The 25,025-nt window shown below is 42.0% G+C and overlaps 1 protein-coding gene across 3 annotated transcripts in view; it reads right to left on the bottom strand.

Moving 5' to 3' along the window:
• Positions 1-208: 208 nt before the first annotated feature.
• Positions 209-25,025, bottom strand: part of LOC130275986 (laminin subunit beta-2-like) — a 133,965-nt gene continuing 109,148 nt past the window's right edge. For all 3 annotated transcript variants that reach the window (XM_056524748.1, XM_056524750.1, XM_056524749.1), the window contains exons 23-35: positions 18,422-18,646; positions 18,128-18,342; positions 17,831-17,927; positions 16,950-17,328; positions 15,262-15,446; positions 14,048-14,289; positions 11,893-12,096; positions 11,614-11,758; positions 11,285-11,492; positions 9,832-9,973; positions 6,576-6,752; positions 3,049-3,205; positions 209-1,480 (exon numbers count right to left, since the gene is read on the bottom strand). In XM_056524748.1, the coding sequence (XP_056380723.1) occupies positions 1,347-1,480; positions 3,049-3,205; positions 6,576-6,752; positions 9,832-9,973; positions 11,285-11,492; positions 11,614-11,758; positions 11,893-12,096; positions 14,048-14,289; positions 15,262-15,446; positions 16,950-17,328; positions 17,831-17,927; positions 18,128-18,342; positions 18,422-18,646 (2,510 nt within the window). In that variant the 3' untranslated portion in view covers positions 209-1,346. The remainder of the gene's footprint in view (positions 1,481-3,048; positions 3,206-6,575; positions 6,753-9,831; positions 9,974-11,284; positions 11,493-11,613; positions 11,759-11,892; positions 12,097-14,047; positions 14,290-15,261; positions 15,447-16,949; positions 17,329-17,830; positions 17,928-18,127; positions 18,343-18,421; positions 18,647-25,025) is intronic.

Raw genomic sequence — 25,025 nt, 5'->3', positions numbered from 1 at the left:
CTTGGTCAAGCTCTGAGGACTGGCACCCACCTAGCTAATAAGGTTTTATCGCTGTGTGCTATCCATGGCTGTTTATTTGTGCCGAGGAAATGTTGACCAGTTGCCCATAGCAACCGATCAGATTGCTTCTTTAAAGGAGTACTGTAGTGGAAAAAAACTTATCCCCTATCCTTCGGATAGGGGATAAGTTATTTTCCACTACAGTACTCCTTTAATTTTTAAAAAGGACTCAATCTGATTGGTTGCTCTGGGCAGCTGACCAACTTTTCCTCTGCACAGTTTTTGATAAATCTCCTCCTGTGAATATTTTTTAAAGCGCAACTGTCATGAGTTTTAACCCCCATAAACTAGCCCCAGGAGGACAAAGTTGTTAGAAAAGACAGTTGAAGCATACCTTTTGCTGTTTTCTAGCAACTTTAAAAATGCCAAAAAATGCTTTTAACGAAAGTCAGCAACAGTCCGATAGACGTGGCTTTGCCCGCGGCCGCTACACCTATCTACTGTATGTCAGCGCTGGGACTGCTGTGTGATTGGCCCTTATTATCCTTATCTGCGGGTGGCGAGTTTTGTACTGTAGAAGCATAAACAGTGCCCGTTCTTCTGTGCACTCCGGTGATGTGATGCGGGCAGTCAGCTCTCACAGCAAGCGCTAGCTCTCTCTTTATGCTAGTACTTGCTCCCTATGGCCCAATGCGCGGCGTAATGCAGTAGCGGAATGATCTGGCCGCCCGCATTGCATCACCGCTGTGCACTCTAGGAAGACAGGAGACCAGGCAGCCAGATCATTCCACTACTGCATTCTGCAGCACATTGGGCCATAGGTAGCAAGTACTAGCATAAAGAGAGAGCTAGTACTTGCTGTGAGAGCTGTCTGCTCTGGGTTAAAACTCATGACAGTTGCGCTTTAAAGGCTCCTTAGTTGTGTGTACCGAAGCCACACTCTCCATACTGATTATCAGAGACTGTAGTTTGCCTTCTAGGCTTATAACTAATTATTATTTTTGTGTTCCATCTTGTTCTGGAAAACTTGGGTGACAACCAATGTGGCCACCATTCCAACATCTACACAAGTGGTCACTCAGGTTTCCAATACTTAAAAATAACAACTCTGCTTACTTATAAAGGAATAAGATGAAAGGGAGTGTATCACTCTATCACAACACAGTTCTGCTATTCAAGAATGTGAAGAAAGCTGGGTTCCAACTTCAGTGAAAACTGTAATGGCAGCCATATTGGTTGTCACCCAAATGATCCATATGTGTTCCTATGAAGGTAGCAGCACTGTATCATTGTGTCCTTTGAAGAGGGTTAATGATGTGACTGAGGAATCATGGTAGGAATTGTTGTTAGCAAGTGGAATATATGATGGATCTTTCTCTGATGTCCTCAAGAAGTTGAGAAGTCTTATTCTCCAGCTCCTTAAGTTCTAATATTTTCAGCTTAATCTCTTCTTCATTAGAGTTAAACCTTTCATCAAGACCTGAAACATACAAGAAGTAAATTGGATAAGAGCATCGGATATCACTGCATGTCTCTATAAGGCCTGGGCGCGCCTGGTCCTTTGGATAAAAGAGGTGCCTTTTGTAGCAAAGTACGATGATGGACTGAGATTGTAGGTTACAAATAATAACTTAAAGGGGTACTCCGACACTAAGACAACTTATCCCCTATCCAGAGGATAGGGGATAAGATGTCTGACCACGGGGGTCCCGCCGCTGGGAACCCCCGCAATCTTGCATCCGGCACCCACCTCTTTGAGCTGCACGCCGCGCTGCAAGCTCACAAACTGCCTGGTGCCGACCACGGGGCCAGAGTATCGTGACGTCACGACTCCGCCCCTGTGGGACTTAATGCCCCGCCCCTGCTATGCAAGTCTATTAGAGGGGGCGTGACGGCCGTCACGCCCCCTCCCATAGACTTGCATAGCGGGGGTGGGGCGTGACGTCACGATACTCCGGCCCCGTGGTCGGCACCCGGCAGTTTGTGAGCTGGCAATGCGGCGTGCAGCTCAAAGAGGTGGGTGCCAACCCGCGGTCGGACATCTTATCCCCTATCCTTTGGATAAGGGATAACATGTCTTAGGGCCGGAGTACCCCTTTAAGTTCACACCATTAAAGGGGTTATCCAGGAATAGAAAAACAGAGCTACTATCTTTCAAAAGATATGGCACTCACCAGGTAAAAGCTTCTTAATCTTTATTTCATCGTGCAGAGTAGTTGTACAATCAGTGTCTTGTCCCTCCGGACGTGGATGCCAGTGGGTTCACTTGACACAGGTTTCAAAATCCGCTCCCCGTCTGTCTCCAGGTTGGGTGTGGTTCTGCAGCTCAGTTCCATTGAAGTGAATGGAGCCAAGTTGTAATACCACACACAACATGGGGACAGACGTGGATCAGTTTTTGAAAGAAATTAGCTAGGTTTTTCTATTCCTGGATAACCCCTTTTAAGAGGCTCATGTGGTCTGTAGATATATACAGACTTGGATGATGGGTATACATCACACAAACATAACTTGATACCGGATTAGTGTAGAAGACAAGCAGTTTTCTCCTAAAGGTTATATAAATCTTTTTCAGCCAATTATTTCCATTGTTCCAATACATCCCAGAGACAGACAGACAATACATGGCACATCGAGATGAGCAAACTTACAGTAAATTCGATTCGTCACGAACTTCTTGGCTCGGCAGTTGATGACTTTAACTGCATAAATTAGTTCAGCTTTCAGGTGTTCCCGTGGGCTGGAAAAGGTGGATACATTCCTAGGAGACTCTTTCCTAGGACTGTATCCACCTTTTCCAGCCCACCGGAGCACCGGAAAGCTGAACTAATTTATGCAGGAAAAGTCAGCAACCGCCGAGCCGAGAAGTTCGTGACGAATTGAATTTACTGTAAGTTCGCTCATCTCTAATGGCACAGGGTAATTGGGGGCCTTGTTACAGAATGTGTAATGGGGCCCAGGAGCTTCACGTTAAGCCCCTTGGATATATTACTATGACATCGCTGTTTTCCTCTTGATTCTACAAAGTCAGGTAAAGTGGTCACTCACCATCCAGCTTTGCTTTAGCATCAGTTGCTTTCTTTAATAAATCCTGAGCTTCGTCTGTGATCCGCTTTACTTTCTGCATAGCTGTTTCCGATGAGGAGTCTACTCCACCCACCTTGTCCTTCAGCTCTTTATATTTCTTTTTAACTTCATCCATTTCCTAAAAAAGTCAGAACAAGTATGAGGAACAGAATAACATAACATTATTTTAGATTCTCAAGGAGAGTGTATGATTTTATGATAATTAATAGAACAGACCGTGCTTCAATTAACAGTTGTATTTATTACAAAATCACATTAATAATAAAAAATAAAAATAGTAGTAATATTAAGAAGATCCCCTCACAGGGCCCTATGGGGGATCTAAATATACAATAAAAAATTTAAAAAAATAATTACTGATGCCACTAATGTGTGTTCACTTGGTAGATATAAATATATCTGACAATGAATGGTTCACTATAGAATGATACAAATAACAGGTAGTATATAGTAATGTATCAAGATTATTTCTCAATAAGAATCAATGGCAGTTGATAAGAAACAATGTTAGGCTGCTTTCAAACTATAAAATTCATCCGTTTTAAAGATCCGTTTGATGTTCCGTTATGAAAACCCTGAAATTCAGCCATTAAACGTCCGGTAGAAAATCCCATACATCCGTTAGAAAATCCAATTATAGTCTATGGGATTTTTACATTATCCGTTTTAATCCGTTATAGTCCGTTATTAATAACGGACGTTATTTTGTGATGGAAGATGGTAACGGGAGAAATCGTGCATGCACTATTTCTTCCGTTCATTCTCCCATCACAAAATAACATCCGTTAATAATAACGGACTATAACGGATTAAAACGGATAATGTAAAAATCCCATAGACTATAATGGGATTTTCTAACGGACGTATAATGGCTGATTTTCAGGGTTTTCATAATGGACATTCAAACGGATCTTTAAAACGGATGAATTTTATAATGTGAAAGCAGCCTTACAGTATTGTCCTCTAGTATAAGAAGTGTGGCAGAGTTGCGGTATCCTCTGAACAAAGCAATATTAATAGTTCCAGCAGAGTAGATGAAAGTCTATAGGCTGTGAGCGTTAATAGTTGTCTGCACTGGCAAGCGCTGACTAAAGGTATGGAGATTGGATGTTGCCGGTGGTGATGGCAGCTGGTCCGAACGGCAACGGACCTAGTGTATATGTTGCCCGTCTGTATACACAGGAGTTATAACAGCGCTTTCGGTGTAAAGGTTATGCGCTCACCGGTAATCTGATGTCGATCAGTCCACGTTCATGCCCGGTCTGATAGAGAGCTGTTTGCCTGTTCTCCAATACACTGCAGCGTCTCATTGGAGAACAGGCAAACAGCTCTCTATCAGACCGGGCATGAACGTGGACTGATCGACATCAGATTACCGGTAAGCGCATAACCTTTACACCAAAAGCGCTGTTATAACTCCTGTGTATACAGACGGGCAACATATACACTAGGCCCGTTGCAGTTCGGACCAGCTGCCATCACCACCGGCAACATCCAATCTCCATACCTTTAGTCAGCGCTTGCCAGTGCAGACAACTATTAACGCTCACAGCCTATAGACTTTCATCTACTCTGCTGGAACTATTAATATTGCTTTGTTCAGAGGATACTGCAACTCTGCCACTCTTCTTATACTAGAGGACAATACTGTAAGGCTGCTTCTTATCAACTGCCATTGATTCTTATTGAGAAATAATCTTGATAAATTACTATATACTACCTGTTATTTGTATCATTCTATAGTGAACCATTCATTGTCAGATATATTTATATCTACCAAGTGAACGCACATTAGTGGCATCAGTAATTATTTTATTAAATTTTTTATTGTATATTTAGATCCCCCATAGGGCCCTGTGAGGGGATCTTCTTAATATTACTACTATTTTTATTTTTTATTATTAATGTGATTTTGTAATAAATACAACTGTTAATTGAAGCACGGTTCTATTGTTCTATTAATTATCATAAAATCATACGCTCTCCTTGAGGTTTTGGGTAAATATTGTTACTACTGAATTCTTTCTCTATACACCTAGGGTACAGGTGCTCACCCAATCTAACCTCGGATTAGTGTACTAATTGTGAGCTGCACTTACTTTTTTCTTTTTTAATTTATTTTAGATTCTGCCTACATTGTCAGTAACTGACTCTTAAAGTTGTTTTCCGGGGAAAGTTATTGATGGCTTATGTACATGATAGGCCATGAATAGCTGATTAAGAGGACCTTTTGAAGTGAATGGGAGCTGTACTGCAATAACCACCCCTACAATGTAATGTACAGACTTGAGGCTTCTGCTCATGTACATTGATGACTTTTGGCACAGCAGCTCACCTAAACAGCTATTCGGTGGGGATGCCAGGTGTCAGCACTCAGCTTTTGATGGCATGTCCAGTGGATAGGCCAGTGTTTCCCAACCAGGGTGCCTCATGTTGTTGCTAAGCTACAATTCCTAGCTTTTGTTTGATTCTGAAATCCTGCTTTCCGCACTCCGGAAAAATATAAGTCTTGTCTTATATTTTTTCAGACTTTGGACGCGGAATCCCATTAAAGTCAATGGGGCTTGCTTTCTGCCGAATTTGTGTGGAATTTGCGTGGAATGCATGCGGAATGCGAAATTTGTTCAATTAAATAAAGTCTATCTTTTTACTGGCATGCGGAATTATTGCGGAAATGTTAAAAGACTGCGAAATTCTGCAGGAAATCACTTTGGGTGAAGAATTCATGCAGATGGGCGGAATTTCTCTACCGCACGGAATTCTGCATGAATTTATAGTCAATACACATCAATGGGATTCCTCTGTCCCATTCACACAGCAGAATTTCTGCTGCAGAATTTCTGCTGCAGAATTTCTGCTGCAGAATTTCCTCTGCAGGAATTCCATTGAAGGCGGAAAATCTGAATTCTAAAGTTTTTAATCATTTGTGGAATCGGCACGAATTCCGCAGCTCAGTAAAAGATAGACTTTATTTAATAGAACTGTCTAAGTTTGTGCAGATTCTGCAGAAATCATGCCCTATCAACTTCAATGAGATTCCGCAGCCGAAGTCCGGAAAAATATAAGGCCAGACTTTTTACCTTTCTGGAGTGTGGAAATCAGGATTTCCGCATCAATCATTCCGCAGCAGAAATTCTGCTGTGTGAATGACATTGTGGAATCGCATTAAAGTTATTGGGCAATAAATTTAGGCAGAAGTCCGTGCGAAAAATTCACACAGAATTCCATGCAGATTTTCCACCATGTGAATGTGGCCTAACAGTTCCCAGGACAGGGCCCACCGTATCCTGCTAGACCATGGTATGTTATAGGGTCATGTCTAAACTATTGTCTCTGATAGCAGAGCAAGTGACTGTCTGAAGAAATCAGAATGCAGCTTTGCATGTGACTGGAGAAAAAAGATAGGTACCTCAAGACAAGTTGAGTAAAGCAAAGTATTTGCAGTCACTGAGAACTGTCAGATCTTTGTGGTCTAATTCATTTTATACCTCTTCAAGTCCATCTGTGGCTGCAAGAGCTTTGTTCGCCTTTTCGCTGGCTTCAGTAGCCATCTCTCTGTTGGACTCAACTTTCTTTATTAATTCTTCCACTTTCTTTGACAAATTTCCCAAGCGATTCATGATGGACATCTCTTTCTCCTCCACAGCAGCCATTTTGTTTGTGGACTAAAAGCAAGAACATAACATGTTAATACATGCAGACACATATTTATCTCATTGCCATTTTCCTTCTTCTTGCTAATGCAGCGTCCCACTACAGGGTTTGTAGCACAAGAGCATTGTCAGATATCTGCCTTGTTGTTATTGTGAATCACTGAAATTGCATTGTTTTATGTTATAATATCATCCAATGCAGTTAGAGTAATTCATAATTAGCATTGCTATTTATATATGATAATGTGGTGGATCACCACTGTATGGCAGGACCACGGGTGTAGCGGTGTAGGTGGTGGGATCAGATGGTATTAAACCCGGGGGCAAGATGTTGTTAACCCCTAGTGTTAGTGGTTTTGGTACCGGAACCACACGAACGGTATCTCCGCTATTCCAATGGCGAAATAGTGAAAGGAGAGTCCACAACCAATGATGGTTTAATGGAGACTTTACTGAGTTTAAGACAGATGGTATTATCTTCACAGCAAGGCCAGATTCCCAGAGAGGTGGCCTCGAACTCAGTAGACCTCGTAGCTTGCTTGGACCAATTATACTTGTAATAGACTTCAGACAATTATCTTGAAGCTTGACTATATGCAGGACTTGAGTACTTGTAGTGACAGCAGACATAGACTTTTGACTTACTGGAATGACTGTAGCTTTGTGGCCTTCCAGGTAACTGATTACTAGCTCTGAGATCTCTGGTGTTTGCTGTGCTCAGTAGCAGGTAGTAAGAGACAAGAGAGAGAATTGTAATGCCGCCCCTTTATATAGTGGGGGGCTGGACTAAAACCCATTGGTCAAGCTGCAGGTCATAGGTTAAGCTGGTGCTCTCTGGGAGAACATGTGACAACAAATCATGTGACTGTATAACATAACATGTGACAGACTTACAGGTCCTTGAGACAACCTCTTACAGGTCCTCTTCTCTATCTTTACATTAAGATCCTGTCTATACATTAAAGCAGTATACACAACATTCTGGAAACAGCAGAGGGAGACCCTGCAGGGGAGCCCCCAGGTCACTCAGGGTCTCAACCTGACAGGACCTAAGGGTAGTACAGGACCATGTCCTGTACTGGGACATTACAATAATACTGTGTAATATGGTGCTATGCTGCCACCTACTGAGCATTTTGTAAACTCGTGAGTGAAGTTACTCATATGCCAACACTACTACATTACATTGCATTTAGAACATTCTGATGTACTGGAGTAGCTTCCATAGCCCAGCCTTTCCTGAGAAATAAGAAATGTTGTTTAAACCAGTGGAGTCTAGCTTATATTGAAGATGGGTGAGGCTACCATTGGTAAGGCCTCGCCACCCCCAGAAAAGCTTGAGGTACCAATACTCCTGTGAGAAAAAGTCCTGCATATCCCTGATACTCACTCAGACCTATCTGAGGAATCATAGAGAGAAATAAGTAACAAAGGATTTTATAGACACTTTGGAGATAAGTTGTGCAAAAGCCCCACAGCACAGGTTGTGCTATACAGGCTGTGCACTCATTACTTATATTTACAAAAATGTGAGGGGTGTACTAACTTATGTGAGATACTGTGCCTATAGACAGCTACTGTAAAGGAGGCACATAAAAAAAAGACACCCCTGTCACCATGGAGACACACAGATCTGCATTTGGGCCGCATACACAAAAAGGTAAATGCTAAATTGCTTTATGTTTTTTTTTTTTTTTTTTATTAATTAAGATGCAATTAGAACAGTGTATGTAGGTATATAAGGGAGGAAACCTACAAAAGAACTGCTATTTGGAAGACTATATATATCTTCTTAAAGGGAAATTCCATTGAAAAACTATTTTTCATATCAACTGGCTCCAGAAAGTTAAACAGATTTGTAAATTGCTTCTGTTAAAAAAAATCTTAATCTACCAGTATTTATCAGCTGCTGAAGTTGAGTTGTTCTTTTCTATCTGACAACAGTGCTCTCTGCTGACACCTCTGTCTGTCACAAGAACTGTCCAGAGTAGGAGCAAATCCCCATAGCAAACCTCTCCTGCTCCGGACAGTTCCTGAGACAGACAGAGGTGTCAGCAGAGAGCACTGTTATCAGATAGAAAAGAACAACTCAACTTCAGCAGCTGATAAGTACTGGTAGATTAAGATTTTTTTTTTAATAGAAGTAATTTATAAATCTGTTTAACTTTCTGGAGCCAGTTGATATGAATTTTTTTTGACCGGAATACTTCTTTAAACATTTTTGTTTAATGAGGAATAACTTTTTCTTTGAGACAAGGACTTTTTTTTAAAGTAGCAGTAAAATTCTGGAGTCGGACCCAGCTAAATGATGGCTGCACACTGCAGGCTACATGTGATCCTGAGCCAGTAAATCTGCCCTGTGATTAGTCTCTGTTCATGAAAAGTTAACTAACATGTCATGTTCTTGGACAAACATAGTTCCTAACACTAGGCCTAAGGCAGATATTTGAGCTGCTTAAGTCCTATTCCCATGTCTATAAACAGATGATTAGATGACAGATAATGATAGCTAATAATAATAATAGTAATAGTTTTTATTTATACAGAATAGTGGCAGCATATTCCGCAGCACTTCACATTTTAAAGGGTACATACACAAGCAAAATTAGACATTGCATAACAAACTAGTAATTCAAAGATAGTTCTGGGATTGCTTACAGTCTATTAATGGACAGATAGATAGATATAAACCTGTACCATCTTCTAGACTTCTACTGCCTCAAGGCCTGAGCAAAGGTCTCATCTGTACCTCTTGAGACTGACCCGACATGTTTTGTGATCACATCTACCCATCTTCTTCCTGCCCATCGTGTAAGAACCCCTCCTGACCAGACCACTACCTGTCTGACCACTATTTCTGTCTATGGCCTTGGTACAGTATTTTTATGTCACCTGTCTAAGTCTTAGCCATCACTAACATAGACTACTCCAGGGACCGTGACCTGGGGGTTCACTATAGCAAAGTTCCCACCACCTTGTGGTGATTAATAGTAAAGAATACACAGTCCCTTGACTTTACTCCCTATCCCTATGTCAAATCTATTAGTCCATACTATCTTTGTTAATCTTTTGTCAAGAGATAGATCCTCACCTTTTCAACATTGTTCTTCAGCCTGTTTACACTCTGCTTGGCATCATTTACGGCTTTCTCTGCAGACTTTGCTTTGTCCTGAGCTGCATCCAGCAGTATTTTGGCTTCGGTGATGTTCTCGCTCACCCTGTCAGCACGTTCCCTGTGATATGTATTAGCCGGAAACATGAGCAGGAGTCATACAAAAAACAATTACAACATATAAACTACCTGCTTAACCCATGCTCCAAATTGTGCATTTATGGCACTTTTTTATGTGTAATTAAAAAAAAAAGTTTTAAAAAATATATTTAAAAAATCTATGTATTTGATTTAAAAAAAAATGTAAGAAAATAAAAATAAAAACTGAAATTGGTTTTGCAACATCTTAAAATGTTCAATATATTAAAAAATTATGTTATTTATCCCATACAGTAATAGAGTGAATTGTGTGGCATGTTGGCAAGTGCTCCATGCATTGTCTATAGGCGCTGGAGATACATGAGCACTGTACTCAGGTATCTCTGGTGCGCCCATAGACAATGCATAGACAGGGAGATACAAGGCCTTTGTTTAGAGACTAGGAGGTTGGACCCCTCGATAGGGGATACATTTTTAAGTACTGGAGTATCCATTTAATGCCCTCTATAGATAGCCTTTTAACAGCGGATTTGGGATCATTACAGTTGGGACTCCAAGTTCAATTTTGTTCAGTCCTCTTTTACCATATAGGTATAGGAAAATACTGTCCTCTTTATCCTGTCATGTTAAAGAGCAAGTGAGACATCAACTAGATCAAAGGTAATACTGCTATAAGTATTTGTGGCCAGGTAAAAAAGCATCAGGCCCTTCTCTAGGCATTAACAAACATTGATGATGGGGAATTTGATTTCCCCCCTTTGTTTCTGGTTACATTCGAAAGTCCCTAAATCTAAAAGTTCATGATTTTGAGACAAGATAGAAAAATTCTGATACCCTAAGTAATACAACTTTACAGTGGGAAAAATGTGACTTGTTCTTATCTCAGCAAAAACTTTCGGCATCTGTAACATCTGTTAGATAATAAGCAGGTTGTTCTATAAGAGTTTATGGATCTTGTGTAGACACATCTGGAATGTATGCCAGAGTCTCTCTGACCATGTACCCATTGGCTTTCGATTAACTCGGTTTACTGTAACCACAATGCGTAAAAGTTATTAACATCACAGGGTTAACAATTCATCTAAAGTTCTGAAAAAATTAACCCCTATTATTATGGTATCAGGAACAGGAACCAGCAGGAGATCTTACCTACCTAGATTTTCAGTATGGACCCCTTGTGCTTCGTATATACCATTGCTGACAATACTGACACCAGGACTAATGTGACAGTGTAATTGTGTCTCCATTTTGCTTTTAAACAAGAAGTAACCAGCCATATATAGTGATGCCACTGTATTAATAGAAGTTGTAAACATTGACTAACATCACTTACTTGGCTTCATTGGCTTCTTGTAGTAGAGAGTTGGCTGTGGCAAGGTTCTCAGAAGTATTATTGAGGATTACATCCACCCCACTGAGATTTCCGATGGTCTCCTTGATCTCTTTGAGTAGCGTGGCAATATCACCAGGACTGGCAGGAAGAGAGATGTTCAGCACCTTTCTAGCCACTTGTTCAATGCTCTCTGGGTCAGCTCCTTCCTCTGTGGATATAACCAGATTAGTAAACTTTAAAATGTTATCTGGATGCCCCTGTTTACCATGCACAGTTGTTAACTTATGGGAACCAAATGACTATGAAAGTCATTTGTGGTTCATTCTTACCGGTCAGGAAGTCTTTAATCTTGCCAATAAAAGCTCTCAGTTTTTCAGTAGAGTCTTCAATTCGGCGTTTTGTATCCTTGGCCTTGCTCAGTGTGGACTCACTTTGCACCTTTGCTTCTTGTGAAATTCCCTGAACCTCTTGTATCTGGGAGACATACACATATGGTCATAGTCAATCAGGAGCACCTAAAGCACCAGTGAAATGCATACAATGCTGGCAGCCATGTTTGCTCCATGTAGCCTTATGACTTATTATAAAGGATAAATATATCCACATACCTTCTGAGATAGGTCATTGAGTTGATTTCCCATGTTTTCCATGTCCTGTTTTACATTCTGCGCAGACATCAGGGCCTTGGCTGATATAGGCACGGCTCCATTACAATTTTCTCCACCACACTTCCTTAGGCCCTGGCTGTCCCTGCAGTTTGCTCCACCACAGGGAGAGTCATCACAGGGTTTGTTCCCAGGGGCACCACAAATCTGAAAATTAGTCATGTGACCCTCATTAGGACACCGTACCTTATGACGATTAGTCTTGCTTTTGAGTCAATATGATTTCCATAGCAGAAAAGTGGCTAATCTTTGGCATGATTCAGCCACATGAAACAATAGTTTTGGTGTTCATGGACTTGGCCTAGTTCTTCCTGCACTTTTAGCAACTACGCTTTGATGCATCATATTGAAGGATTCCTACAAATTGGTTATATCTCCAAAAAATGGCTGCCAGTGTTTAAAACCATATGAAACAGTCATCTCTATAATCTTTTTTCTTATCTCAGTCAAGAAGTTCTCCTCTTTGGACAGTCCCTACGTCTACGTTGATACCACAACCAATAGTGGGCTACAATTTTTTTTTTTTTGAGCTTTAAAGGCCACAAAATACCATAAAAAATTATAACTCATGCCTATAAAAGAGCAAAGAGTCAGAACAAGCATATCCCTGCAAATTTCATTAAAATGTTTTTACATAAAAATTGGCATATTCTCTGACAGGATTCATTTTTTAAAATATATTCATTCTTCTGCTCCCTGTGTTACATGCAGGCAGGCTTTTACCTTACTATTACTATTGTGGTATCCCTTGGGAGAAGCGTCATCCAGAGATGCATATTTTTTCATGATTGTTTGCACATTGCTATATTGATACCAGCCTTGGTATACAGAGACCGGGATGGATTGTGAGGCAGGTGGCTCTTTACCAGCAAGCCTACAGGCTTACACAGGTGTTGTGCGCTAAGTGCAACATCATTTAGTTGGTGTAATACATACTAGACAAATGGTTACAGTCTGTTTTTTTGTCTTAGTGCTGCTTCTTAGAAGGGTACCTTGACAATAAGGTGATCACCAATAGCCCCCTGCTGGGACTCCCAGTGATCAACTGTAATCTGAAGAGAAACTGGGCAGTAGGTGCCCAATTGTTCTGCATTGTCGCCACAGGGGAAATTAAAGGGGTACTCCGCTCCTCATCATTAGGAACAAACTGTTCCGAACACTGGAGCCGGCACCGGGAGCTCGTGACGTCATACCCCCCCCCCTCATGATGTCACACCCCACCCCTCAATGCAAGTCTATGGGGGGGGTGGGAAACGTGACATCCTCCTCCTCCCATAGACTTGCATTGAGGGGGCAGGGTGTGACGTCATGAGGGGGGGGGGGGGCTATGATGTCCTGAGTTCCTGGCGCCAGCTCCAGCGTTCGGAACAGTTTGCTCCAAATGCTGAGCAGTGGAGTACCCCTTTACCCTTTAAGCATTACACAGTGCCAATTGAAATCAAAGGGTTTTCTACGTAATGTGTGAGACTTCATTTGTAACAGCTCTCCACTCTGGTGATTAGGATCCTGAAAAGAGGACCAGGTCTATTAACATATGGTTCCCTAAAAGGGTAAATTAAATTAGCTTTTCTAAACTAAAACCCCCTTTAAATTGAGCAGTTGAGAGTAACAGACCACAGAGGCTAAAAGAGTGACAACCATTATGACCACTATATGAGGAGCCAACAGCAGATGCACTTGGTAGACCCACCTAGGGTGAAAAACCTTAAAGGGGTACTTCGCTCCTAGACATCTTCTCCCTATCCAAAGGATGGGCTTTGTAGTAGCCATCACAACTCCTCCCATAGACATGAATGGAGGGGGCGTGGCGTGACATCACAAAGATCACAAACATGTTTAGAATGCAGTGGTGTCGGCCTTGAGATTGCTGGGGGTCCTAGTGACCGGACCCTGCAATCAAACATCTTATCCCTTAGGCTTTGGATAGAAGTCTAGAAGCTGAGTACTACTTTAAATAGTGGCTATGATATTTTATGGCCCAGACTCTTACACGTAAATATACTGTATGTTGTGTATATATATTTATTTATATGAAACAAAAAGCACTTGTACAAATCTACACCACTCTAGAACCTTTACACACAACAGCTCCCATTACCTTTTCATTGATCTGGAAGACATTTAGATCCTTGACCTTCTTTTGAATTTCTTTAAGGGATGTTTTCTGGGCTGTCATATTCCTCCGATAGCTGTCCAGATTGTCTTTCAGAAGTCTCTCTGTCTCCAGCCTTGTCTGTCTGGATTGGAATACAGGGCTGGCAGCTCCAGATACAGAACCATTGGCTAGCCGCTCAGCATCTACAGACTGTGAGTAAGACGTCAAGATACTGCCATATGACTCTGCAATATAGAAAACCAAAGTGAGAAATCCTATTGGTCCAGTACAAGGAAATGTCATAGGGGTAAACAAAATATTTTATGCTGTGTAAAAATTGTTTTTTGTTCACCCTATTTATCCAAGACACACACAACTCTATGGAGAACCACTTGGGCATAAGAAGATGAGGCTCCATAGCAAACATTAACATAGAATCCCCCTGATGTTTCTCCATCCTGGGATAAGGGCTGTAAGCTTGTTCCTTCTTTTCTTCTCACGCCTTCTAGAAGAGAACTGCATGATTGTTTTTCTTGTTTGTTTAGTTGTCTTTGGGGACGTCATTGACATAACCTTACATTTATTTTGGCAGAGCATGTCTGTAGTTTCTTAGAAGATAATATGCAAGTCTTGAATGACTTGATCACAGATGTGATCTTACGGTAAACATTAAAATCTGAAGACTCACTGTATGAGGATTTGCTTTTTGTTTTTATTATAATATGAACCATGAGGTATCTAGGGGCATAACATTAACTATGGGGTGTTCCAAAACTGGAAACTCTTTTGTCTTGATGAATTCCCCCCTGCCTTTCATTCTGTCTTTGTTCTGCATTCCAGTACCTACTGCTCCCTTACCATCTCCTCCTTTAAGCTGTTGAGCCCTATCCTTCTCATTCTGTTTTTAGTCTTGAAAATGTATTATTATTTTCTGTACTGACAAACAGGATGTACTCCACCCCCACCTCCACGATATCTGGTGGGCACAGTAAGTTAAAGAGGGTATCAGGACTACAAAATCCACTTGAATGGGCCCAGCACAGCCTCTACCAAATGAACAGCTCTGTTCCTGGTCAACAATGAAGGGGACATGGTACTTGGTGGAGCACCAACCACTTTACAGTCAGCTGATCAAAGGGGGATGGATCTGATATTTGTGGCCTATCCTAAAGGTAAGTCGTTGGTACCAAAATACTTTACTCATCTCTTGAATTTACCATTGAAGCCCGAAGCTGCTATGGCTTCTATCTGTGTTTTCAGAATGTGCACTGTATCATTGACCAGTATCAGGTCCAGGGTCAGCTTCTCCAGTTTTCCTTTTTGTTTTCTGTCTTTGCTCTGAGTATCATTCATTTTTTTCTCCTGGGAATGGAGCTGATAGGAGAGCTGAGCCACCTCCGTCCTGAAGAGAGAAGAGGAAAAAAGGCATTTAATATCAGAATAAAGACGCCTTATCGTAAACACTCAGCCATAAATAGCACTGCTACTCACAGCCATTATAAACACTGGATGTCTATATTTAACTCTGTACCCTGTCCTAATGTCATACTGAGTTTTTTTTTTTACCCAACAGAAGATGAAAGATGATGATCTGCAGAATATTAGACACCATTATTGAACTTGGAATGACAGAACACTGCGTAATAACTTTTATTATCATGTCATCTTTAGGTCCAACATAAATGCTTCTAATATAGCAACCTGTATAACCTTAAAAATGACAACTCCACGACCCAACCAAATACAGAAAATAAATCCTTCTAGTGGTTGGAACACTGCCTTTCTGATAGAGCTCCATTCTTATCTTCAGACTATGCCTTTCTTTTTTGATCATTGGGGATCCAAGTTTTGGGACCATCACCTATCTTAAATGGGCACTGTCAGATACAAAAACTTTTGATATGTTGTAAAGCATGCGAAACCAATAGGTTTTGCAATTGCTTTCATTAGAAAATTTTCAGTATTTCATACTGAAAAAGCTAGTCAAACAACTGCCCTTCCTGCCTGCTAGGACACATACTAGTCCTGCTGTGTCCATGCATCATCACCTATGTCATGGACACACTTCCTTGATTGACAGCTGTAAGTGCAGGGCTCACAGCTGGAGGAAAAATCCTCCCACTGTCAGCTTGTGTCCTGCTACTGTCAGTGAGGACAAGCTGGGAATGGTAGTTTTGCTAATGCTAGGGGAGATGTAAGCAGACAGCATACTGAGGGAGGGGGGCTGAGACCTGAACAGTGAGGCCACACCTCTTCCCTTTGAGAGGAATTCAGACTAGTGGGCTATATTACAAGTGTAATAAAAAAAAATAATAAAGGTGCTAGACACATAAAAATTTGATGTACATGGTCAGGATTAGGTACTGAGTGATATATTAAAAAAAAGTTTTTTGTTGGATCTGACGGGTACGCCTTTAACATGAAGAGGCCAGAGTGTTGCTTTAGTGCTGTATCCTCTTCACTGTCAGTAGAACCCTGGCCATCCCCTGTGCAGGGTGAAGGGATTCAAGTGAAGACGACTGGCTGCAGTTCTCTGGGTGGCCAGGAGCAAAACTGTGCAGAGAAACTTGAGGAGGCATCACAAAATCCTCATTGTGCCCCTTTGTTCTCAGGATCACTGGGTCCCAGATGTCAGATCTCCTGCCCAAACCATAGTCTTAAAGTGATATGCCATCACTTCATAAAATTCAAATACTCCTGTAAATTTGTAAACCAGGCTGTTTAGCTCACTGAGGATTATCTGGGCTGGTTAGAATTGCAGCAATACCTTAGTGAAATATTAGGTCTTTATAGGAGTCTATACATAAACCAGTTCTAATTCCCAGACAGTATGCAGATATATAAAAAAAAAAAGGGAAAATGTAAACATAAATGAATTACAATGTTGTATTTCAACAAGTTTTACCTTATTTTGTTGACCAGTTTGTTCATTTGCTCTAACATGCGTGTTCCCTCAATGCCTCCATCTCCGATTGTCTGTTTAACAATCCTCAGTTTATCTTCTAGTTCTCTTATGAGGCTGTTACTAATCTCCGGAGCTTCTCCTCCTTCCTGTAGGTCAGAAACCTTCTTCTGGATGCCCTGGAGCTGGTTCTGGAGCTGGGTGATAATACTGTCCCACTGATAGAAGCACTGGTGGCAGGCCGAGCACCTGGGGAAGTTATCCCGGAAACCTCTGGCACATTGGTCGCACCGTTGTCCAGTGAAGCCTTCTCGGCATCGGCACATACCGGTCAGGTGATCACACTGCTGTATCTCAGAGCCGTATGCATCACAATTACAAGCTAAGGAGAAAAAAATTATATCTGATCAGTCATATTTAGATAACAAATGTACCTCCTTCTCCAGGTTACGACCGGGTATTCTGCTACAGAAGTATTTAATAATCTATCAACCCCATTCATAGAGAATTTCCAATAGGTTCCAAGTAAACCCAGCTACAGGTACAATTTAAGACCTTGGACAGCAATCACAGTGGGCATCCTGTCTTCCCCACCACCAGCATTCTAGTGTGAAGCATGTTTACCCGATCATCATGTCCCCCGATATTGTTGGCCTTGGCATGTGCCTAGGTTTGACTGATGCTAACACTGGCACTATGCCTAGGAGCCTCAGGCTCTTCTTTAGGCTACCTCTGCTGACAGCAGCTAATAATGGAGGTCCCATTGCTGAGAGCTATTAGGAGGTGCTGTGGTGTGAACAGCCATCATGTACTGCAAGGAAATTAATAGGATAAGGGAAACTCTGGTAAGCACATTGCAATATCACAAATGCTAGTCGTCGTACCTTCACATTTCCGCTGTGGGTCTCCCCAGTAATTTTCTTGACATTGTGAGCAGACTCTACCTCCAAACCCTGGCCGACAATAGCACTGCCCTGTGTACTGAATGAAGCAAAGTAAACATAAATTTCTTTAAAAATCTTTATAGCGGTCGAAGCTCAGCTTTTCTAATACAGAGTTCAAAATCCCCTGTATATGACATCAAATTAAATTATAAAATTGTAAGTGCCTACTGCCACCACTAGAGGAGGCTTAGGAGCCTACTGCATGCTATCTATCCACCTAGTGCCAATGAGACTCACCACATTGCAGTCCTGTCTCAAGGAATGGCTGGGAACACAGGCACAAGACTCACAGCCTAAGTCTGCCCCAAAGTTCCAGAAGTTAGTTGCACATTGATCACAGTTCTTGCCAACAACATTTGCTCGGCAGGGGCAATGCCCGGTATTTCGGTCGCAGTAACAGATATCTCTGGTGCAGTGAGACTGCAGTGTACCCAGATCATTACATGTACAACCTGTAATAAGAAAATATATACAGTTGAGGTACAAATCTGGCACAATGGATAAAAAGGGCATAGTGGTCTAAATACATACGGCGGCAGTTGCGCAGGATGGCACTTCCAAAGTACCCAGCTTTGCACTCTCCACAGTGATGCCCATCTGTGTTGTACAGACATTTCAAGCACATGCCTGTACGCGAGTCACATGACTCAGCATCACTGGGGTCAATGTTGTTATTACACTGGCAGGGGCGACACTCTCCTCCATCTTGGTCAGGGTTCCCAAAGTATCCAGGGGAGCAACGATCACACCGCAAACCTGAACCACAAGATATATATTCATGAGTTAGAGTCAGTGCCGATGCAAGGGTTTTTGCCTACACAAGCTAAATAAAATTTTACAGTGCCCCTATATAATGCCCCTGGCCCCATATATACAGTGCCCCCAGCCCCCATATAGTACCTAATGTATTCAGTGCCCCCATATATACAGTGCCCCTGCTGGCTGCCCACATATATATAGTGCCCCCTTATAGTGCTCAATATATATATATATATATATATATATATATATATATATATACACACAGTTTCCCCATATATCTTGTGAAAATAACACTCTTCTCTGGCCTCTCTAGTCTACTCTGCTGCTACTGACTTCACTTCAGCTCAGACCAGCTGCATAATCCTCCTCTCTGCTCCCACCATTCTCTGCTTCTGTGTCATGGCACAGTCACACAAAGCCTTAGGATGCAGTGACGTTGCTAGGGTTGGTGTCACCTGGTACGGTAGACAATGGTGTCACCCCATACAACCCTCCCCAAAGTAATCTTATAGCCTGTTTTGAAGGACACCAGAGGCGAAGCGCGTTGCGGAAAAATTTGTCCAGTATAATATTCAAATATACCAATTGCCACGTAAAAGTACTTAAGATGTTTTTACCTAGTATGACCTAAGTAATGGTAAGAGTATGCTGGCATTTGTTGTTTCACCCATTATTACTGCAGAGCTATTAAGTGACTAAAGCTCTAATAGGAAATAATAGGGAGAATACACAATTACATCAGTGATTAAAGATGACGTCTTCTCTATAATGAGGAAAATACACAATATCAGTGACTACAGGTGACGTCTTCTCTATAGTGTGGAGAATACACAATGATATCGGTGATTACAGGTGACGTCTTCTCTAAAGTGAGGAGAATACACAATGATATCAGTGACTACAGGTGACATCTCTATTGTGAGGAGAATACACAATGATATCAGTGACTACAGGTGACGTCATCTCTATAGTGAGGAGAATACACAATGATATCAGTGACTACAGGTGACGTCTTCTCTATAATGAGCAGAATACACAATCATATCAGTGACTACAGGTGACATCTTCTCTATAGTGAGGAGAATACACAATGATATCAGTGACTACAGGGGGCGTCTTCTCCATAGTGAGGAGAATACACAATGATATCAGTGATTACAGGTGACGTCTTCACTATAGTGAGGAGAATACACAATGATATCAGTGACTACAGGTGATGTCTTCTCTATAGTGAGGAGAATACACAATGATATCAGTGACTACATGTGATGTCTTCTCTATAATGAGGAGAATACACAATGATATCAGTGATTACAGTTGACATCTTCTCTATAGTGAGGAGAATACACAATGATATCAGTGATTACAGGTGACGTCTACTCTATGGTGAGGAGAATACACAATGATATCAGTGACTACAGGGGGCGTCTTCTCCATAGTGAGGAGAATACACAATGATATCAGTGATTACAGGTGACGTCTTCTCTATAGTGAGGAGAATACACAATGATATCAGTGATTACAGGTGACATCTTCTTTATAGTCCAGCTAAATCTTCTCTCTGCAGAACTTGACGCCCAGATGGCTCCTGACTATGTCAGAGGAATCTGATCCTCTATATGAAAATTATAATTAATATAAAGCTGCCAGGCACTGTATCCTCTGAATATAATACTGCCACATGCTGCACTCTCTGAATATAACCCTTCCAGACACTTTATCCTCTGAATAGAATACTATCCCACACTGTACCCTCAAAATATATAATACTACTACACACTGTACTCTCTGAATATAAACCTGGCACACACTGTACTCTCTGAATATAAACCTGGCACACACTACGCTCTCTGAATAGAATACTACTGCACACTACGCTCTCTGAATAGAATACTACTGCACACTATGCTCTCTGAAGAGAATACTACTGCACACTACGCTCTCTGAATAGAATACTACAGCACACTGCGCTCTCGGAATATGATACTACTGCACATTGTACCCTCTGAATATGATACTACTGCACATTGTACCATCTAAATATAATACTACCACACACTATACCCTCTGAGTCTAATACTGCCACACATTGTATCCTCTGTATATAACACTAACACACTGTACTCTCTGAATATATACTATTACACACTGCGCCTCTGGATGTAACCTTGCCATACAGTAAACCTTATATGATACACCCCATACCTCTGAAATGCAAAACACTGTGCGCCCCTCACATATAGTAATAATGCCTCCTGCCCTGTGCCCCCTACATATAATATATAACAATGCCCAGTGATGTCACCGTACAGCGATAAAACACTCAATGATGTCACAATACAGGGATAATACAGCCAGTGATGTCACAACACAGGGATAATACACCGAATGATGTCACAGTACAAGGGTTATACACCGAATGATGTTCCAGTACAGGGATAATACACAGTGATGTCACAGTGCAAGGGTTATACACCGAATGATGTTCCAGTACAGGGATAATACACAGTGATGTCACAGTGCAAGGGTTTTACACTGAATGATGTCACAGTACAGGGATAATACACAGTGATGTTACAGTAAAGGGCTAATACACACAATGATGTCACAGTACAGGGATAATACACAGTGATGTTACAGTAAAGGGCTAATACACACAATGATGTCACAGTACAGGGATAATACACAGTGATGTTACAGTAAAGGGCTAATACACACAATGATGTTACAGTTGTTAGGATTCGGCAGGCTGGATGTGGATCCTCTGTGTCAGAGAGGGATTGGCGTGGACCGTGCCGGCGGACCGGTTCTAAGTTGCTACTGGTATTCACCAGAGCCCGCCGCAAAGCGGGATGGTCTTGCAGCGGCGGTAGCAACCAGGTCGTATCCACCGGCAACGGCTCAACCTCTCTGACTGCTGAGATAGGCGTGGTACAAGGGATTAGGCAAAAGCAAGGTCGGACGTAGCAGAAGGTCAGGGCAGGCAGCAGGGATCGTAGTCAGGGGCAACGGCAAGAGGTCAGGAACACTGGCTTTGGATACACAAGGAAAGCTTTCTCAAGGCACAAGGCAACAAGATCCGGCAAGGAAGTGAGGGGGAAGTGAGGTTAAATAGACAGGGAGCAGGTGGAGGCTAATTAGACTGATTGGGCCAGACACCAATCATTGGTGCACTGGCCCTTTAAATCTGAAAGAGCCGGCGCGCGCGCCCTAGGGAGCGGGGCCGCGCGCGCCGGGACAGCACAGACGGGGAACGAGTCTGGTAAGCGGGCCGGGATGCGAATCGCGAGCGGGCGCGTCCCGCATCGCGGATCGCATCACGACTAGGGACATTATCGCAGCACTCCCTGTCAGCGGGTCTGACCGGGGCGCTGCGAACAGGAGAACGCTGCGAGCGCTCCGGGGAGGAGCGGGAACCCGGAGCGCTCGGCGTAACAACAGTATAGGGATAATACACACAGTGATGTCACAGTACAGAGGTAATACACACAGTGATGTCACATTACAGGAATAAAGATAACAGTGATGTCACAGTACAGGAATAATACACAGTGATGTCACAGTACAGGGGTAATACACACACAGCGATGTCATAGTACAGGGATAATAGACAGTACAAGGTTAATATACAATTATATAGTGTTGCTCGCGAATATTCGCAATGCACTATATATTCGTAATTACGAATATTCGTTTTATTTTTTTGTAATTTTTTTTTCACAGTACACATCACAGTGATCATCCCTCTCTGCTTCCAGCTTGTGTGGTGTAAAGAAGACTCTAATACTACTGTGCAAACTTTCGCATATGCGAACATTTGCATATGCTAATGTTCGCATATGCGAATTTCACTTATGCTAATTTTGAATATGTTAATTTTCGCATATGTTAATTTTCGCATTTGCGCATTTTCGCTTATGCGAAAATAAAACGCGAATATTACGAATATGCGAATATTCGCGAATATATGACGAATATTCGTCCATATATTCGCGAATATTCGCGAATTCGAATATGGCCTATGTCGCTCAACACTACAATTATAGAACAGTACCGGGATAGAACTCACAATGGAGGGAGGAGAGGATTATCAGGGGTCAGGGCACAGTAATTAAAGTGTTACCTGTGTAACCTGCCTGCCATGCCATCATCCGCTGTCCTCCTGCACTCTGGTCCTTCCTCTGATCCCAGCAGGCCTCTGTATGAGTCTGTGATCACATGACCAGCAGGGTGAGGAGCTGAGCTGGAGGCCGAGATCGCTCAGTGTATGGCAGTGTTTCCCATGCAGGGCGTATACAGATACAGTAAAACTACAACTCCCAGCAGGTCTAGATGGCGTTTGGATATCTGGGCATGCTAGGAGCTGTGATTTTCAACAGCTGGATGCACACTGCTTGGGAAACACTGCTGTACGGAGGCAGTGAAGGGGTCCATACATATATATATATATATATATATATATATATATATATATACACACACAGGACAAGCTTTGTAGGTCACAACTAGAGATGAGCGAACTTACAGTAAATTCGATTCGTCACGAACTTCTCGGCTCGGCAGTTGATGACTTTTCCTGCATGAATGAGTTCAGCTTTCAGGTGCTCCCGTGGGCTGGAAAAGGTGGATACAGTCCTAGGAGACTCTTTCCTAGGACTGTATCCACCTTTTCCAGCCCACCGGAGCACCGGAAAGCTGAACTAATTTATGCAGGAAAAGTCAGCAACCGCCGAGCCGAGAAGTTCGTGACGAATCGAATTTACTGTAAGTTCGCTCATTTCTTGTCACAACAGAGCAGGTATATTTACCGTCGCCTGGCCCTGGCTCCACTCATGGCAGGTGGCTTTGCTGACTCAGCATTTATCATCAGCTGCTTGGACATATTTCTCTACAGGGAACAGTTTTCTTCACTACACCGGCTGTATTTGTCATCAGTGACTGGTGACTCCTAATGATGCGCACAGTCCTGAAGCCGCCTGGCCACACACTGCTGTGCTGTATCACAGGGCTCGCACACAGCCGCTGCAAAATGTTTAGTAGGAATAAAAACCTGTTTCATTTTTCCGCCCCCTTGGCTCTATGGTGTCAGCATCCTAAAACAGTCGCTTGGGCCGCCTTATTATTGTACGTGGCCTGGTTAGAATGTACTTAACGTGATCCGCACCTTTAACCCCTTAAGGACCATGGGTTTTTCCTTTTTTACACTTTCATTTTTTCCTCATCACCTTCTGAAAAGAATAACGCTTTCAATTTTGCACCTACAGACCCATATAAGGGCTTATTCTTAGTGCCACTAATTGTACTTTATAATCACATCAATCATTTCACCACAAAATTTACGGCGAACCCAGAAAAAAAATATTTTTGGGGCAAAATTGAAAAAAAAAAATGCAATTTTGGAAAATTTGGGGGGCTTCCGATTCTATGCAGCGCACTTTTTGGTAAAAAATGATACCATATATATATTCTGTAGGTCCATACGGTTACAACGATACCCTATTTATATAGGTTTTCTTTATTTTACTACTTTATAACTACATGCACCAAAATTAGTATGTTTAAAATTATCATCTTCTGACCCCTATAACTTTTTTATTTTTCCGTATACGGGGTGATATGAGGACTCATTTTTTGCGCCAAAGTTTTTATTGGTACCATGATTGTTTTGATCTGACTTTTTGATCACTTTTCATAAATTTTTTGAGGTATACAAAGTGGCCAAAAATACACAATTTTGAACTTTGGAATTTTTTTACCTTTACGCCATTGACCGTGCGGTTTAATTAACCTTATATTTTTATAGTTTGGACATTTACGCACACGGCAATACCACATATGTTTATTTTTTATTATGGTTATATTTTTTATATGGAATTTGGGAAAGGGGGGTGATTTAAACTTTTAATAAGGAAGGGGTTAATATGTGTGTTTTTTAACTTTTTAAAAACTTTTTATTAACACTTTTAGTCCCCTTAGGGGACTTTTAGGAGGAATCATTTTATTCCTCATACAGATCAATGTGGTTCCATAGAACCACATTGATCTGTGTGCTCTGCGCTCGATTGATAAAGCCTGGTCCTGCCAGGCCTTATCATTCACAGTGCAGCAGCCGACAAAGAAACAGAGGTAAGCCCGTCGGCTACCTCAGAAGTGGATCACCCCCCTGCCCTCACGCTGCGGGGGGGGGGGTCCACCCCATTGGACCACCAGGGAGCAGTTAAAGGTACCGCTGTCAGCTTTGAATAGCCGCCGCTGTCAGCTTTGAATAGCCGCCGTGGCAATCGCAGCACCTCGGCTATTAACGCCAGCCCTCAGCTACAAGAATCAGCTGAGGGCAGGCCGGTCTGACGTGGGATCGAGTCGGGAGCCCGCA

This window comes from Hyla sarda, chromosome 6 (assembly GCF_029499605.1).
Source record: "Hyla sarda isolate aHylSar1 chromosome 6, aHylSar1.hap1, whole genome shotgun sequence".
In the NCBI taxonomy this organism is placed as follows: Eukaryota; Metazoa; Chordata; class Amphibia; order Anura; family Hylidae; genus Hyla; species Hyla sarda.
The sequence above is the reverse complement of the archived record's forward strand: the minus strand, read 5'-3'. Positions and strand labels throughout refer to the sequence as shown.